The following is a 19,493-nucleotide window of genomic DNA, read 5'->3' as shown; positions in this document are numbered from 1 at the left end:
TGGTTTGCTTAAAGGCAGCTGTATTTCTCCTTGTATGGTTTCTGATTCCCAAATGTGTGTAGGTGTTCTGTGTAGAAGAAAACATTCTTTATTGTTGTGCTGTTACTGTGTAGCAGCAACAGGTTCTCTAACTTTGACAATGAAGGCATCCTACACTAACAGATGAAGAGCTGAACTCACCTTCTATATGATGACTACCAGTTTCTGTAACTGTAAATCTAGTATGAAAGTCAAAGCATTTTTAACTTCTAGAGCTGACAAAAAAATTCTGTGCTGTTCTCTGAATCAACTGAAACCAGTTCAGACTGCCATATATACCACTTGTCATTACTTATTTCATTAGAAATTTGCACATCTGAGAGCATTTCTACGCAGAGTGACAAGCATTCAAGCCTGACTCATTTTTTAAATATGTCAGATATGAGCCCCCTCTATGTCCACAAGCATTTAAGTGTCAGCTTTTGAGGGTCAAATTATTATCTTTCTTTCAGCACCTTCCTTCAGCAGCACAAAGCCTGTGTTTGCCACTGAAGTCCACAAGTTCCTTGTCCTGACCATGGAGTCTCTGCCCTGATCTGGCTCTGGGAAATGCCAGCCTCATTCTCAGGTTGACTGTCAGGATGAACTGGACAAAACCCTGTTTTTTTGTAGTGTGGTTTTAAGTCAGGGCAAGTGGTACCAGAGCCAAATGCAATTTCTCACACCTATATTCACCTCTCATAGCTCTACCGAGGTCCCACTACCACTGAGCAGAACTGGGACTTGTCCCTCTTATGAGTTCTCTCTGGCACGGGATTTCCCTTGGAGCTAAGAACCTGGAAAATGTTACGGTGCTGCCAGTGGTTTCTGGAGTCTGGCATCAGTGTCATACAATGGTATTATGTCCAAACATGTTGGTTGTTAAGCAAAAACTTTAGCAAGGATTTTACTCAGTGTACAGTACCAGGTTCTGAAGTTTGCTTACTCAAGTTTGAAATACTAAAGATCACTGTAAATAATTTGCCAAGTGAGGAAGTTTTTTTCACCATATTTTTCATATATTTCCTTCATATATTTCAGTAGAATGGCTGCAGTCCTGACTCATTCTAATGGATCTGAATAAAACTCTGAATAACCTATCAGACTTTGAACTACTGTTTGGCTAAAGTAGATTTTTAGTTATATACTCCTGCATAATTGAGTACCTGAAAAGATTTTTCCTTTTTAATTTTTTGTACAAATGACTACTGTTAAAGAAAAAAATTATAAAAATTTGTTCTTTTTAGTGACCCTTGGTGAATAATAAATAAAAGTAGTTTCAACATCCTCAAGAAAAAGTTAGGTTTAACAGCCTTTAACAAAGGACTTTTATGGAGAAGTGACATTTTTTAACAAGGGTTAATGTCTATATTAAAAAGAAAGCTCACCAAAGATTTGAGGTCCATGAGTGGAAAAAAAAGAATTGTTAGACTGTAAGATCAGGTTTTTCAGGCATAGAAAGAAAAAAGTGATATTCTTCAACAGAAAAGGAAAAAAGGCAAGCAAAATTACAAGATTGTTAAGTAGAACTCAACAGAATACGTGTGTTCTCTTAGAAATGGAATATTCAGCCACTTGTATTCAACAGAAATCAACTGTGTAAATTTAAGCAGTACTTGCTCAAGGACAAAAGAAGTGTCAGAAGATAATCACAACCACTCCTAATATATGTCTTTGAGATCATCCAAAGATGTGTTGAACTACAAGGTAGACAGGCAAAAAAAAAAAAAAAAAAAAAAAGCAGCAAAGCAAAACTGGATGTTACTCTTTTTCTGAAAGGATGCTGCCAGGGGAGTTCATTTCTCCATTTAATAAACTTGTAGAATCAAAAGGAAAAATGATACACAAGAGGAAGGGACTGAAAAGGAAAGAGGCTGAAAAACTAATACAAAAAAAAAAGCTCCTCTCTCATTTGATTTAGCTTCTGTGTCAGGAAACAGCAGGAAACCCAAGATTTATGTTCATGGTAAACCCACTGTTGCTCCATGAGCAGGGCCTGAGCACAAGGCTAAAGCTCTCCTGCAGTCCCTGTGCTTGATGGGTACTGTGGCTACAAATTTAGGATAAAGGGGAGAGCCATGTTCCAGCAAACACAGAACCTGCCCTCCAACTCTTCTGCAAAACCATGTCCTGTTCACCCCTGACCCCCTGAGAATCTGGGGCTTGGACACAGTTGCATTCCCAGTGTTTTAAAGACAGCAGGTCCGGCAACATCCCCTCCTTGCTGAGCCCCTCCCACGTGTCCTGAGGGTGACTCTTGGTGGGCATGTGGGGGGTTCCCAAGGAAGAGGCAACAGCTGACCCTTTATTGGGCAGCAGTTGCATCTCCACTGATGCTATTTTTCCTGGAATAATACATATTGAAAGAGATTGTCCCAGAGTAAACCATTATCCTGTATTATGAAACTTCTAAAGGCTTTAGCTGGGTGTTAATAGAAGTGACAAGCACTTGGAGAAGTCATTTAATTGTCTACACAAAGTTACATATAGATATGAGTAAATAGGATGTGTGGGAGTAAAGATTTAAGCATGAATAATATTTACAGTAACTAGAGATAACATTACTAATGTACCCACAAATAGAAGTATATATTTATATATTTATATATTGTACTTAATTAGATGCTCTCTTAATGGAAAGAAAACCAAGACTACTAGTGTTGTTGTTCATTTCTCACATATCCTATTGTAAAAATGTTTTCCAAGGGACCAACTGAAGCAAGGAAATCCAGAGCTAAATCTGTTTCAATTAAGTAATTGAGAATGGCAAACCTCTGAAGAAGTTTAGAAGAGAACAGATAAAAACATTAGGACATTAGGGCATGGAACTCAATCTCATGTAATTCACAAAACAAAATTATAATTTTTTTTTATTATTATTTCTACTTGGACAGAGGTTCCATTAAGCCACAAATGAGAAATAACAAAATTTTGATTATTTTTTTTCTTCTGAAGATTCAAATATAAACTTCAAGTGCAACTCAAAATCCAAATATTATTTATACTACATACTTCTTTCCATAAGAGAACTTATCTGCAGGTAGTTTAATCGTATTTGAATAGGTTTCTCCTTTCTTTGACAAAAGTTATTGTTGATGAAAAATAAAAAGCTAGAAAGAATATTTTTACATAGTGAGATTTCAGATGGAAAGTGAGGATACACTAGTGCAGACACAAATTTGGATCTACAGCTAGAGGTACTCAGGGATGTATAATTGTTTTGGTTTTTGGCAATAATCCCATTCAGAACACTGACTTTTAACAATTATAAAACATTACAGGTGTTCTTCAATAACTATTGAGAACAAAGACTGCAGAAAAGAGTTTTCAAATTAACAAATATTTCTACTATGGAGGAAAGACAATATTTGACAGGAATTCAAAGTAACCAAAAAATTGAATACCACTAGACTACTTGTATGGTCGTAGAAACCTGGAAACTTTCGATCGCAGTAGCTTTATAAATGATCTTGGAAACATTTCTTTTGACTCTTGTGCTGTGTACTTGAAATAGTTTTGAGGGTGTGCCAATACATCAAAGAGAGCTTTAATCAGTTTCTTGTCCTATGGAAGACAACATAGGTATGTTAGATAAAAGCAAGATTTGGATTTAGTGTCTACACAGGTTTCAAAATTGAAGAACACTCAGGTCTATTTTGCAAGAACTTGAGTCTGGGTAAAGCAGTGTAAGGAAAGTGCTCCATGTTGCTGTGGAGTTTTAGAGGGATGAGTGTACCTGCTGTGCTGGATGCTTTTTGAAGTTCTCCTGGCAGGTCCTGCCCTGGGAGGGCAGCTCTGAATTAACCACAAACTACAGGTATCAGGCAATAAAACTGCAAGCTGTCTCTGACTTTCCCACCTGTTCCATACTGCTGTCCAGGCCTTCCCTCCATGGATGGGAGACAAGGCTGGTCCTCAGTGATGCTGAGCTTTCTAAGGACCTTCTTGTGTACCTTGGGAAAGCCTCGATTCAGAGCCTCAGCTGAGCCTGTGCCTGGCACTGTGTACTGCAGCTGGGACCTGAGCAACCCAAAAGCTGGAGGGAGAGAACAGTGCTGGGCAGGATGGTGAAGGGAGCCGGCTCTTCTTAGCTCCTGTCCTTCCAAGCCTGACATTTACATGGCTCAATTCTGCCCTCTGACCAACCTTTTTTTTTCAGTTTTAATTAGTTAGTTGTTACAGGTGTTTCTTGTATCTTTGGAAAATCATTTCTTACTGAGGCAAAATAGTGATTTAGGTAAATACATTTTTTAATGCACAGCAAACTTAATGAGTCATATAAGCATTTAAATGACAGAGTGAGGCTGAAGAAGGCTCTTCAAACAATAGGCCCTTCATTCTTGGCTGACTGATTTTTTGAATATACAGTCTTATTAATCACATTAGCATATATTTAATTGAGTTCCTGCTTCTACAAAGGACGTAAGGATGTGCTGAGCCTAGCTCAGTTACTTGATTTTGGGCTGCTTCAAATAGCAGCATAAATCTCAGAAGACAGAGAACTGAATTTGGGGTCACCTTTGAGCTTTAAATATAATGATTCTATCAAGGTATCAAGAACTATTTTAGGAAGATGCTTAGGAATTCTTGGTTGGTCTCAAAGAAAGAAGAAATTTCTTACCTTTAGAATTTCTTGATGGTTTTCTGATGCATATAATCGGCCGTCTCGAACAATGTCTTCTATTAGTTGTTGGTAATCCTCTGAAAAATAAAGATCAGTTGAGTGACTGACATCCTTTGGGAGGGCAATAGTCAGACATTAGCTAGACCTCCTCTTGAAGACAGAGCTGAGAAATTTTGTATCCAGTTAATTATTCTGTGTCTCTCAGGCTGTATTCCAATTTAATCACCTTAAAATTCTCTATTTTTTATAACAGTGGTTTTGAATTATCCCTATAAATATTCAAAAAACATCCTCAAAAAACTACTTCCCCCAGATAATAACGCTGTATTATCTCCACTCTAGAGATGAAGAAACAGGGATACAAATAACTGTTCAAACATTATATAGATGTATGTTATTTCAAAGTCTTTGCAACTAAAATTAGATGAGGCACATAAAGTTTTTCCTTGTTCTTCTGTCCCTGCAAGCAGTGTGAGATTCTAAAGAAAACTTTCTGTAATTCAGATATAACAGAGATGTAAACCAATTCCATTCTCACCATCGTAAGTCACATAGGGGACCTGAAATCCTTTGCCACTGTTTCCTTCATTTGACTTGAACTGAATCCAGAGTTTCCTCGATCTTGAGGTAAATGCAATAGGTCTCTCATATGTCTGACATGTTTCATATGTAGTAATTGAAGTAGGAGAAGCTAGAAATAAAGTTAAACAATGTTCTTTATAAAATAAGTTTTGCACCCTTCCTCATCTAGGGGTCAAAGATGCCAAATTGACAAGACACTTCCCAGCTGACAGCAGAAGCTTTTTATGATAGAATGGATTTATTTGCCTACAAAGAGAAGTAGGTTTTTCCACAAAGGTAATGGGAATTCCTCAGCAAGAAGCTTAAGCAGATGGCAAGGTATAATTTTTGATGTTTATAAAACTACTATGAATATTAATTTTTTTATTTTTACTACTCTAGCATTGTATCCCAGAGTATGCATATGCTTGTCCCAGACAGGTAAGAAGAAGTGAGCTGCATGCCAGGCAGACATGGTAGCCAGTCCCTCACATGGCCAGTTTGGGGAGTTCATCTGATAGCAATAAAGCACTTATAAATAGAAACACAATAAAACCAGAATATAATGTTGGTATGGTAATTCTGAATAAAAGACTGTCACACCCTGCAGAGTCAGTGACCCATAGAACAGTTAACCTGGATGTGAGAAGGTGATTGGTGACAGTCAGCACAGCTTCACTAAGGGCAAATCATGCCTGAAGAATAACTTTGCCCTGATGTGATTGGCTTTGGTCACTGTTGGAACCACAGTTTGGGGTCAGAAGGACAACTGCTCTGTTTTGTTGTATTAAGTGTTTTGCTTTTAAAAATGCTCATCTGCACAGGTATAATTTTCTTCCATCTATAGTGACCAGGTGTCTTCCTTCTGATATACAGGAATGTCAATACAGGCCCTCAGGGATAAAAAGTTGTGAAAATTGTTTTAGCAAATAAAAGACACAATTTTTGTGAGTAAATACACTGTTTTGACAAAAACTCCATAGGAACAATTGCCTTTCAGGTTTGGTGCTTCTTGATTTAGCAACAAATCACCAGAATGATGCCCACATCCTCCATGCAACAGAGGAGTGCATTTCATTGGGATCTTAATTTCAGAAGTTGTTGAGTTAAATTCATAATCAAAGACACAATGCACTCCCTCCATTCGACAGAAAAGCGGGATAACTTTGGATTTCTTGAGGGTGCCAGTTGTACCAGCACACTGGCCAGATTTAGCAGTAACTGCAGTATATTTTTGTTTACAAAGTGTGAGAACACAGTTTGTACAGATTACAGAGATAGTTCCCCAAATATAATTTATCATTGTTGACTTCTAAATGGGAGTGATTTATTCCATGTGGTAACTTGGCCAGACAGAAGCCCATTACTGCTTTGTGATTCAGACAATAAATTTGAATAATTAATATCACACTGCTAACTGTTATTGGTAATGCTCTAACTTGCTGAGCCACTTCATTCAGGAAAAGTTTTAGAAACACTGGCTACACTGAAGACATCCCTTCAATATGAACCCCATCAGTTTGCAGGAAATATAACCCATGTCTGGCAACTTACCACTTTTTCTCATTACTAAAACATCACCACATTCATCTTCAATTGGGAGAAATATCTCAGGTACTACAATGAGTATTCTTCTCTTTGGGGGTGGATTTATATTCCAAATGCATTCCACATTAGCTGGGTAGTCTCCTGGATAATTGGGTGATTCAATGTAGCCAGTGTAGTCACCCAGTTCTCCTCCACAGTGCTGGTCTGGGGAGAAACATAAATTAGCATTTTTGTTACTTGATAAATTCATCTTAGGTGTTTTTCTAGATATGTCATGAACTGCTGGAGTCTGGGATACAGAGGATAAAAAGGATTTTTTAGAGAAAAGTTACAATGAACAAGTCTAAACGCCTCCTTGTGGCTTTAGAAATGCACACATTCTCCAGCTTTAAAGGAATACTTGATCAACAAGGTTGCTGCAGCCGATTGCAAAACCTTAATCTCTCCAGTGCATGTACTGACTAAATGCTTCATCCAGGATGCTTTAACTTTGCTTGAGAAACACAGGTAAATAAACATGATCCAATTGTGGTTGCCATGGATACTGTGCTGACATACAGAAGATATTCTGCTTTAATTTACTTGGATTTTAAATGGCTTTATCTGAATGAGAATGCTGGTCCAAATAGCCAGCCTTACTTGATTACACATTTGCCTTGCTTCATCTTAGATTAAACCAGTTAGTAAAGGATCTCCATTGATGGATCAGTTTTTCTTTCAGAGTTTTCAAAAATCCTACTGAATTTGGCACAAGTTACTTAAAACTTGACCTCCCCAGTCCCACTCATCCACATAATATTAGATACATGTTTAAATATTTTGCTTAATCCAACTCCCAAATATTATGCAAGGTCAGAAACTGGCTTGAAAACTGAGAGGATCTAAGATAGCAGAGTAACAAGGATGGTTTTATTTTACAGGAAAGTCATCAAACTTCTTAAAATTCCATACAAATATATCATTTACTCAAATGACATTATAAATTATGAAGGGCTTATAAGACATATGGCACACAATCAGACTAAAAATTTACAGGAGATCTGCACATGAATAGTTAGATGACATTGCTTAATTATTATAGAAACATAATCTTAAATTAGCATGGTAGAGATGAAAAAAAATGCTTGCCTAAAATAATCAGTCATTCACAAAGGATCAAATAAAACTGTACTGAAATCCTTTGGGATATTTAAAATGGTAAGATAGGAGGCTGAGTAGTGCAAAAAAGCCTCCAAGAAGATTTCACTGTCATAAGCAATTAGCTGGCAATTGCAGCATGCATGACCATATCTTCTAATATTTTACAATTATTCTATGTGGCATTTACTCTGATAGAAGATATTTTGCTCTACAGAAACACAGAGAAATATGCATCACTGTTATACAACTTACAGGATCTGGGAAACTAAAGGCTTTGTAGTTTTAACTTGTAGCTGGCATTCTGTGAAATCCCCAACTTTTCTTCCTCATTGTTTTCCCAACTTTTACAACTCCCTCAGGCAGGAGATATTTGCTAACTAGGAAATACAAAACTGAAGTCCAGCCTGACAGATGGAACCTTCAAGCTGCAGTTCAGATCCAAAGACACGCTCTGTGTCAGTGACATAAATGTGACTTACTTTTGCAATGAGTGACATTGGTGGAGCCATCAAAATCTGTACTGGTGTTGCCAGGGCAGGTGATGCAGTAGTTCTGACCAAATTCAGGCTGATATGTTCCCACAGGGCACCGGATACATCTGTGTGTTGTGGAGTTGTAGTAGTGTCCAGGAGAGCAGTGAACTGCAAGGTATGAGGTATATTATTTTCAAAAAGTAGCAACCTCCAGCACAGAGAACTTTCCTCTGCCCTGGACATACCTGGCCTGCAATATACTTACTAGGCCATAACGGGCAGAAAAGACACCAGGTCCCTATATTTGCCAGTATAAAGGATCTTCCAACTAAAACCCTATGACTAAAGCTAAACCCTTATGAACTAGAAATGCATGATATGTATCTCTCACTGTATTTAATATATTTGTAATAAATGGAAGCTGATATAAATCCACCTCAACAAGAAAAATTACTTTCATGGTAGAGGGATTCCATTAGTGTCTGTTTGCCAGGGCCAGCATGTCATTCCAGTAACTAAACCAAAATGTATTCCTTCTTCAGCATTGGCACTGGAAGTTGACATTATAAAATATAGAATGTGTTGCATGCTTACAGTTTCTGCCTAGTCCATGAGTAATCAATCATTAACTTTGTATAACTTTTGTAGTGTTTAGTTTTTTTGATATAGTAAATAAAAATATACAGGACACAAAAGCTAAAGCGTTGTCTAATCCAAGCTTGTGTTATTTATTGCCACACAGTGGGGCTGATTCCCTTACCAGTAGCAGTGCTGACCCCATACCTGCCTGTGGTAAATTCCAAAGAAAACCATAAATCCTGTTCAGTCTGCACAACCTCGGAAGACCATTCCCAGCTTACAGATTTCATTTAATCACATGCCCAGGCAGCAACAATGTTTGTTTTGGAGCCTTCAAATGCCCCTTGGCACTGATGATAATAAACCAAAGGCCAGGAAGTAGGAAGATGTATTGTGGAAGAATTTTGAATTCACCTTTGGTTTCACAGTCTTGAAAGGAAACAGCACCTTCATATTTGGTCACAAGCCCACCGCCACAGGGGAAGCAGAGGGTCCTTCCTGGTTCAGGTTGATACGTACCAAGAGGACAGACTGTACAAGGTTTAAAACCATCTGAAGAGTAGTGTCCAGGAGAACACTGCCCTAGAAATTGAAAATGATCATCTTTATTAGTGTGTTGACTTTTCTGGATGAAGTATAAAACCTACTAGTAGTTAGCAAGGTTTTCTTTCACTTAAACTGTGACATTAAGACAGCTTCAGATCAAGTTCTAAACTTACCTGCAAATTTTGTCTTGTTCCTGTATTTTCTTCCTAAAACCACCACCAGTAAACAGAACCAGTTTCATAATATGCTTTTTTGGCAACTATACTTCTGTTTGGATTATTTTTTAATTATTTTTTAAATTTTTTAATTTTTTTTAGAAAGGGGTCTATTAAGATTTCATTAGAATACTTTGTACTTTCACCAAGTCTTTCATCTCAGTATTTCAAAGCACTTCATAGGAAGAACTGGAACTGCACCATGCCTATGAAGAAAGTTTTTGTATCTCCATTTTAGAGATGTGGACAGTGGATCATGGGGTTTACCAGATGGGATGGTACCAGTCCAGCACCTTGTCTATGAGAATGCCTAACACTAGGAGCTTTTCAAGTAGTTGTGAAAGCTGGTGCTTGTCAGGTGCTTCTCTGCCAGGAAACAGCAATTTGTGTAAAGCAAATTGCTTTGTGAATGAATCTACTGACAGAAGTTTCCAAACTTGCTCTCCAGGCAGTTCCTGATAGGCATTTGTTTGGCTTGGTTCTTGTTAGCTTGAGTACTTTGTGAACGTGAGAACCAGGATGTCAGGGTTTTCAAGTCTATGGCATGAATGTGTGCCTTCACACCACTGTAGACAGGGACACCAGTGTTGTGAGATGCTACATATTCCCTGAAGTTGCCTAACCCCAGTACTTTGTAATTTAGCTTCCCTGAGACCTGAGCAGCAGACAGAAACAACTGGCTTGAAAACAAGAAAGCTCTGAGAGCTCTAGGTATTGTTGCAGTCTCATAAGAACCTTGATACCTGCTGGGAAGTGTTTGGGCCATTCAGTATCTTGGGCGCTAGGCATGAGCAAGGAACTTTGCTACTTAGGATGAGCTTGTGACACAGAACTGAGAAAGCAAAGTTCAAATTCTGTCCCCACAAAACCCAAACTCCTACGGCCACTTGTGGAGTCAGGATCTCCAGGATTTAGTTGTGCTCCAATCCCATCTGGCTGGAATATGACTGTACAAACTGGCTGTTGTGACACAGATCTCAGAGAAATATTATGATATTACTAATCTGTGGACAATTTTGCCCTTGTTTTTAGGAGCAAAAAGGATCTACCTGGCCTGGTCCAATTGGTTACTGGAACCCAGAATGCAACATGTTTCCTGCTAGGATTTGTGACCCTTGTGGGGGACCCATGCTGGAGCAGGCTGTGCCTGAAGGACTGACCCTTTGGAAAAGTCACTCATATTGGAGAACTCTTGCCCATGAGATGGAGTCACATTGGAGAAGTTAATGAAGTCTCCCATGGGAGGGACCCCATGCTGGAGCAGCAGCAGAAACAACATCAGTGTCATGAACTGACCATAGCCCCCATTCCCATTTCCTGCACTGCTCGTTGGGAGGCGGTAGAGCTGGGAAGAGGGGAGGGGTGTGGAAGGGGTGTTTTTAGGAGATATTTTATTTCTCCTTATCCTGCTCTGATTTTGATTAGTAATGAATTCACTGAATTTTCCCAATTTGAGTCTGTTTGATATTTGGTGAGTAGTCTCTCCCTGCCCTTAAGTCATGAAAATTTGTTACCCTGTCTCTCTCCTCTCCACCTGAAGAAGACAATGACATCAGCTTTGGCGGGTGCCTGGTGTCCAGGCAGGGGCAGTCCACTGCAGCATGGAATTCATTTGCAGCTACAACAGATTTCTGCACAACAGGCACTTAAAATCTCTCACATACTTGTGGAACAAACATTCCTCACATTTGGAAGTGAGGATTTCAGAAAAAGTTTATTGGTTACTGCACAGGCATTTCTGCTCTGGAAGATACGATGCAAAAATACTATTGATTACTGGCAGTGAGTACAGACAGTACAGACTTTCTAACAAAGTCTCGTTATAAAAAATACACTGTTTCATCATATGTGCTGACACAAATTTTGATAAAATCTTTGACAGGGAAATTTATCCAAATTTCCAAATTACAAAATTGACAGGGAAATTTATCCAAAGTCCAAAGCATATTCTCTCTTGCTACATCCAGAGGAAAAGGGGAGAGCTAAGCAGAAAAACAGACTGTTTTGATCTGACAATAAATATTGTCAAATAAATACATTCTTTAAAAATAATCAAAAGGGTTTTTTTTTGTTCTTGTACAGAACAATAATTCCAATGGAAGCCTTGAAACTTTCCTCTAGTTGTTATGCTGCTTTTGTCAGTATGCTATAGTCAATCTTTATAAACTCAAACTGTATTTTGATAAGCTTTCTTGTGTTATGGATAAATACAAATCAGCATAGCAAAGATGCACAGGTGTTTCAAATTTTTTGTCTGATAGCTCCTTCATACAGCAAATCAGCAAAATCTATCATATGTTTGGACTGGAGACACTGCAGTTATTTGTTGTTCAGTAGATGGAAAGAAGTAGCAGTTTCTCAAGTGACATTTGCCAAGTGTTCCCTTTAGATATCCTTGAAGAACACATTAATGCAAATTACATGGATGAGTTTTCAAGTTTGAAATTTTGTAGCAGATAGGGCAGATTTATTTCAAAGTCAGATAATGCATCTGCTATAAACTAGATTTTGATAGTCTGTAATGAAATGAGGTAAAGAAAATAATTAACAGTTGTATCCTAAAAAGTTAGACTGACCAAGTTACAGTAGAAGCACCAGGTATTATCATCATTGTAATTTAGTTTATAAATCATGAAGTTGGCCAAAAAGTTACAGTGCATTCAAACAGCGCTGAAAATTGCAGTCATTAGTTCTGAGTCTGGGTTACAGATCCCTGCAGCATAACTGTCTCAAATTTATAATTGCTGCTAATTAGAGCAGGTAAGCTGCATCTCATCCAAAACAATAAATGAGCAAGTTCATTATTAGACTCACCAATACCAGTCCAAAATAATCCATCCCTTTGGCTCAGAATGTACAGATGAGTCCTTACAAGTCAAGGTACTTCCATACCTGACCTGAAGCACGAAGTATTTTGCTTGGCTTGCTTATCTCCATACCATAACTCACATTGCTGTAGCAGATCCCATTGTCTTGTCAGCAATGTGAGTAGGTGGCCCAAGACAAACCATCCGTTGCTTGTAAGTACACAGAGATTTCTTCTGTTACCTTTACAAAACAGAACTGTGGCAGGCTCTTTCCTCTTTCAGCCTCCTTACCTCACAGGCTGTGTGTGGCAACACCTAAAGCTTTTATATTCAAGTTTAACTTGCCTCCACATTCTGACACGTTCCGGGCACCTGCTACTCCCTGGCCATCATTACTGGGGCAAGGCTCACAGGTGAGCTGGCCTTCGGTGTCCTGGTATGTTCCTGGCGAGCACGGAATGCACTGATTGTGTTCTCCACTATAAAAGGTGCCTGTACTGCAGGTAACTGAGGAAACAAAAGGGGAGCCTATGTAAGGATCTTCACTTTGATCACATTATTTGCCCTAATATCAAACGTTTAGAGAAGGTCTTTGGCCCCAGGTTTATGATGGCACATGTTTTGCATATGCTAGTCCAGGATCCTTGCCTGATGTAAACAGACCCATCTCCACTGTGGTTTAGGTCAATTTTTATCAGGGTGAGGTCCTACTTCTATTGTTTAAACTATTAACTGCCTTTGTAATGCACTCAGGTGTGTATCACACGTGTGTTGTTAATAAAGCTGGGTACAGTCTTAAAACAGTATCATGCAGTTTATTAAAGCAGTGCTGCAGAGAGTGTGGGAAGCATGAGCTTTTAGTTTATACCAGGTGCAGTTACAAGTTGTTTTTATGGCCGATGACTACAAAAAGTCAACTGAGATCAGTTCTAGAGATTTCTCCATGGGCAATGTGTCCCCAGTAATAATTTCTGTCTCTTGCCACTCAAATACCCCAGCTGTACAGCATTTTAAATACAGATATGAATACATGTGTTTTTCTCGCTTTAACAGGACATTACACATTTTTCTCTGCTGGATAGGGGTGGTCAAAATGTCTGAGTTTCTAGATACTGATAGCAACAGCATTGCAAATACAGTTTTTAAATCACTGCTCCTACATGATGACAACTACCTCTGAACCCACTCACTAGAAGCACCTATCAGATGTGATTTTTGGATTGTAAATCACTTGGTATCTCAAAAGCTAGAAAAATAGGTATGCTGATTTTGAAAAGATGTCTGTAAATGATTAGAAAGCTTGCAGTGCTAAGAACTGCCATTAATAAATCTGCACTAGCACTTTACAAAAGCAGTAAAGCACTAAAAAGTGCTTTTAAAAAGCACAGAAAAGCACTAAAGCCTGATAGCATGGGAAAAGGCTTAAATAAATTAGGTATTTTACATAAAATAGATTTCTATAATTTTTTTTTAACTGGACCTCTTGCGCATTAATTCATATCCATGGATCATGGATTATTTGATGGTGAGGACAGTGACACTGGTGATATAAAAGTAAATATACAGCTACTAGGCAAACATCGTATTACTGTTTTACCAAATTGTAAATGTGTTTTGATAAGATGGGAACTACTGGGAACTAACTGCCAACATTTTCTTGTGGCAAGTTTTGATACCTACCACCTGACAGCATAGGAATGTATCCATATTTATACTTTTGATTTCCTACAACCATCTAATGAATTCCCTTTGGACTCTTATGAACCGTCCATAGTCCATGTATATATGCTGAGTAATACTGATTATTAAATTCTAAGTCATTATCTCAGAGATTCCTCCTTGGTTCACCATGGAAAAGGTAATTTTAGACTGCTTGTTTTGGGGGATACAACTGAATATACGAGCTGTTTGGACTTACCACATTTTCCATCCTGCAGTACTTGCCCTGTACTGCATGCTTCATGCCCTTCAGTAGCTTTAGCTGGCTTCTGAGCCACTTCATATTCTGTCCCAGAAAACTGAATGTAAAATTGCTGTTTATTAATAGATTTCCTCAATGTTTTGATTGCAGTTTGCAGCTTCTGTTCCATCCTTTTCCGAACACAGTCAATGTTACAGGTGTCTAAATGGGAAATGATAACAAAACTAGAAGCAATTGAGATTCATGTTTAAAAGAGGTGCTTAACAAAAAGCTTAGCCTGCATTGCACTACGACACCTCTGTCTGTTTCACTGTGTTGCCCATATAAATTGAAGCAGCAGCTCATTGTATTCATGATCAAGTCTTTCAAAGGGACAGGACAGTATCCTGAGGTCCATGGAACAGTTCCATAGCCTGCAAGTGCACACTGAGTGCTGCAGAAAGCATCAATCCACATGTGTTCTCCCTTCAGCTGTGTGTTCAGTCTGCCACCGTTAATGTCCCTGAATTTTCTCTACCTACGCTTTTCTCAGTTGATTAGGAACTCCTGCCACTTCCCTGACCAAAACACTTTTGTGTCAGTGACAGAAAGAAATGTGATTTCAGGCACAACTATTGTTTGAACTACTTGGCTAATGAGGTGCCCCTCCAGGTTAAGAAATCAGCCTTTGTGGACTGGCAACTTTATAGGATTCATTCCACATTTTCTTTGGCTGGAATTTATAACATAATATTCCATCTCATTTATAACTTGAGGTAATTAGTTTTATTCCAAAGTTTGGTAAGAAAACATGAATTTTTCAACTGTGTGATAAAACTGTCTGATTCACAGACTAAATATTAAGCAACTTACATTTTGGAGGATATTTTTATCAACCTTTCTGCAGAACTTCTACCTAATCTTTATGTTCCCTGTACATTGATCAACACTTCTGCTATTTAAAGAAATCAGACTGGATTAAAGCACATGATTTAACTTAAGACCTTGTAGGAATTTTGATGCAGCCTCAATTTTTGTTCCTTTGGCTTAATTTCATCCTTGGCTCTTGTCAAGTAAATCTCTGAAATCTTTATTTCTTTAATTAAATCTTTGAGTTTGGAAAGGCTGTTGAATGAGGCTTGTGCTAAAAGGTGTTTATGGCAGTTTGATGAAATAGCTTCAAGGAGAATTTAACAACACACTGGAGAACTAAATTCTGATTTCTCTTTCACAAACCTGAGACTTCTTCAGACTTCATCTCCACTTCAAACTCTGCAGTGATATGGGACACTTCTTTTGATGGTGACTTGCGGCCTCGGCGTTTTTTCTTGGAGGAATCACACTTGAGATTCACAAAGGTCACCTGGCAGTTGTCTGTACAGGGGAACTGACCTCCTTTGCACCAGAGAAGCAACACAGGAAAGAAATCAAGTAGCAAAGTACCAAGTGACAGGCTAAAAAGTGGTATCTCACTGGGTTATCATGAATGCAGTGACAGGCTTCATAACATTTCCTATGTGCTGTGAGACACCTCCTTCTCTGGGCAGTGTTGGGTTTGTTCATTTTGCTAGTGGATGCAGAAGGCAAAAGCACAGTCTGGTGATGCTCAGCTGCACAATGCGGCCTCCAATGCCTAAAACTGCCTGGCCCTTTCCTGCATAAGGATTAGAAAGCCCTTTACAGAAATGATCTTAAAATCAGCAAATACTATAAACTATATTTGATGGCTAAACAAAGCAAGAGAGCCAGTTACATAAATCTATGAGAATGTCAGACCTGGGCCTCTAAAAACTGTCAATGGGTATTTTGTCTCTTTCAGAAGTGACTATCATCAGATAGCAAAAGCTTAAAAGGCTTTGAATGTGAGGTTATGAAAATGTATTGGAAGGTTTTATCTGAGCAGGAACTGTAGTTTGCCACAGATGGACCTTCCAGGTCAGGGATAAGAGAGGAATTTGTAGTACTCAAGCCACCAGAAAGATTTCATTCCAAGGGTGTGGTTGTCTGAGGTAATCTTACTGCTAGACTCAGAGGTTCAGATGAGAGAACAAATGCAAAGCAAAGGAAGCAAAGGACAAGGAAATGCATGCAAAAACCACATTCCCATAGTGATTGTATGGACCGAAAAATTCAACTTCTATGACTTTAAAAATAAGTCTGATAATCACACCTTATTCACAGGATAAGCATCTTGATGACTAAGACTTAAGTCAGTACTTGTAAGATTAGAGATAGCATGTGTAGACTGCAGGGTAAAGATGAAATATGAGTCTAAATTTAAAAAATAAAATCTTTGAACCATTTACTTTTTTAAAAAATAGCTATTTTACTCTTCTTTGTTCAGGGCTCATATAAGATTTCTCACTCACTAGAGAAAGTGGTGGTAAAACAAATTCACAACAGAGAATGCATCACCAGTAGATGTTTGGTGTAAGCTGCTAAATTGCTTTAAGCAGCAATATAACTTTTTTAATACCACCTTTTTGTTATTTATATCTAAATCTTATAAATATTTTTTCCTAATATCATAACTACTCACTCTTTCATAACAAAGAATCTAAGGCTGTGTAACATCAGATTTTCATAATAACCTTCGCTTTTAGGGGTTGTCTTTGGCGCTACAATAGGTTACTAATCCAGTAGAAACCAAACAAATAATAGCTTTTGTTTTAATTTAAAAACTCATTTGGGAAACCAAACTAAACCAACCAAACTGACACTGTTTCACATAACTTTGCCTTAGTCATTGCTTTTTGTCAGGGCATTTCTGCCATTATCCAGGCCAGAAGAAGGACTGGCTTAATTCCCAACTCATATATTTTTGAACAAAGATTTTTCAAAGCAACTGGTGAGATTTTCAGCACCCAAGAGCCAAACCCAAGGCACTGTTCAGCCAGAGTGGGAATCTTGGCCTGAACTTAAATTCACACCAAATATGAAAACCACTGTTTTTTTTTCCTGTCTGCAGTGTGAAAACAAAGAATGTAAATGAACAAGCAAACAAACAATAAAACTAATTAACATGTTGTTTACATGCTGGAAGAAACCACATACCTGAAACAGCCTGCTTCCCAGAATCTTTTGTTTTTTCTTTGCTGCGAGGCCGTAAATGACATTTTGCATCTTTGATTTTAAAACGAACTTTCTGCTTGATTGGCAGGGCTAAGGAATCTGTTGATGTAAAGTAAAAAAAGCTGCCATTGGGATGGAAATTAAATGAGACATTTTTGAAAATTTTTAAAAACTGACTCAAATGCTTTCTCGTGACTTAAAAAAAGAGGCAACCCAAGAATTACACTTGTGCAAGGGGCCCATTTCCACAAGTTCATTTTTTTAAGTGAGTACCTACTCTTGGGCCCATGCAGATCAATGAATGTGCTCATACCATGCTTGCTCTGCACATCTTCTCGGATTTTGGGTAAATTTGTCTTTTACTATGAGAAATATTAAATCCTACCTTTTTTTTTTTTTTTCTGGACTCACTGTCTCTGAATTCCCATGTTAGTTGTAGTTCTGCTCCTGCTAGTGCCAGTAAGATTTATTTAGTGGAGCTATGCTGTTGGCAACTGAAAACCATCCAAAGGAACTCCTTGTATTGCAGTCTGTGGCTTGCAAGCTTTATCCCTCAGCTTTGAACAAAGGCAGGTTTCACATTCATGTTTTAAAGGCTGTTATACACCCATGCCATGAGTAGAAAATTGAGCTGTTGTCTGATTTGACGAAGTCCCTGAATGAAGAGACTGGCTTGTCACCTGCCATCTGCTGTGGGCTGCCCACTGGCCCTGCTGAAGGTGAAGGATGGTGCCAGGTGATGCCACAGTGTGGGTCCCTCTTTCCTTGGTAGGCCTTTGCTGAAGCAGGACTTTACAGGTGCCCTGATCCTGTGCCACAAGCAGACACATCTGCTTCCAAGATGTGTCACTCCACAGCACTGTACCACTCCACAGCACTGTACCTCCTAGCCTATCCCAAATATATAGGAAATACATGTCTGGAGAACTGGAAAATGGGAGAGAAGTACAGCAGGTACGTGTATGGTGGGCTGACTCCTCCTACTGCTGGATGTTTCAGCTGTTTCTAATTTTGCCAGGCTTCAAGTTTTTGGTTTGGTTTTTTCTATACAATCAGCTTCCATAAACATTTGAAATGTCTCTGCAAAAACAGTCCAGCCATTTTTGAGAAGAAGATGAATGAAATAAATGCAGTATTTTCTCACAGAAGTCTCATAACCTTTTCATGGGAGGATAACCTTTTATCTTTGCAGTAGAAGAGTCTGTGCTCCTGTGGAAGGGCTTTGCAGGTGAGGGCTGGGACCCCAGCTTGTGCTACTGCTGGGTCCTTCTGGCTCACTCCTAAGCCTGGGAAAAAGTCCTGTTTTGATATGCTCACTGTTGCCTTGTTAGACTATGGAAAGCAAACAATTCTAAATATTTGTCCTTATTGAACATAATTCAAACTTGCAGCACCAATCCTCGCACACTGACCCTTCAATACAATGCTGCAGCTCCACACACCCCACCCTCAAGGAGAGGCTGCAGCAAAAGTGTGTGCATAAGGGGACATTGGCTACCTTTGATGCCTAAAGATTTTTGCTTTTTATACATTTTCAATATATTTGTAGCTTTGTAGACTCTTAATACATGGTTACATAGCTCCTGGTATTTTTCATACCCTTTATCTTAGATTTTAGAATAGTAAGCTAACCCTACTAACACATACTTGGAATTCTGTTTAGCCCTGTTCTTAAGAAGAGAATTCCTGACAAGGACATCTTATTTTCTACCAGAACTTAAGAGACATAACAAGGGAATAGGGCAAAGAAGCCCCAGGGTGACTGACCCACAGGTGAGTTACTGGGGTAACTGATTTCCTATTCGATATCCTAATTAATTAACCTTATAGAATCATAGAAATTTTGTACCTCGTGTGCTCAGAGCCATATTTTGCTGACCTGAAAGCTTTCATTGAATAATTGGTTTTATATCTTACTACTCTATTGCAAGAATTACTTTTTTATCTTACCACTTTAACTCTGTCCCAAGGTTTTTCTTTTTGTTATTAGGCAACACCTTAAACCTTGCC

The 19,493-nt window shown here is 38.5% G+C and overlaps 1 protein-coding gene across 1 annotated transcript in view; it reads right to left on the bottom strand.

Annotated features, from left to right (window-relative positions):
* Positions 1 to 3,429: 3,429 nt before the first annotated feature.
* Positions 3,430 to 19,493, bottom strand: part of LOC131592319 (signal peptide, CUB and EGF-like domain-containing protein 1) — a 199,591-nt gene continuing 183,527 nt past the window's right edge. Inside the window, exons 14-23 of the mRNA XM_058863740.1 lie at positions 17,466 to 17,582; positions 15,648 to 15,806; positions 14,430 to 14,633; positions 12,857 to 13,018; positions 9,358 to 9,525; positions 8,371 to 8,532; positions 6,758 to 6,955; positions 5,181 to 5,333; positions 4,640 to 4,719; positions 3,430 to 3,582 (exon numbers count right to left, since the gene is read on the bottom strand). Of these exons, the coding sequence (XP_058719723.1) occupies positions 3,430 to 3,582; positions 4,640 to 4,719; positions 5,181 to 5,333; positions 6,758 to 6,955; positions 8,371 to 8,532; positions 9,358 to 9,525; positions 12,857 to 13,018; positions 14,430 to 14,633; positions 15,648 to 15,806; positions 17,466 to 17,582 (1,556 nt within the window). The remainder of the gene's footprint in view (positions 3,583 to 4,639; positions 4,720 to 5,180; positions 5,334 to 6,757; positions 6,956 to 8,370; positions 8,533 to 9,357; positions 9,526 to 12,856; positions 13,019 to 14,429; positions 14,634 to 15,647; positions 15,807 to 17,465; positions 17,583 to 19,493) is intronic.

The sequence above is a fragment of the Poecile atricapillus genome, chromosome W (genome assembly GCF_030490865.1).
Source record: "Poecile atricapillus isolate bPoeAtr1 chromosome W, bPoeAtr1.hap1, whole genome shotgun sequence".
Taxonomy (NCBI): Eukaryota; Metazoa; Chordata; class Aves; order Passeriformes; family Paridae; genus Poecile; species Poecile atricapillus.
Note: the sequence above shows the minus strand (reverse complement) of the source record. Positions and strands in the feature narration are given on the sequence as shown.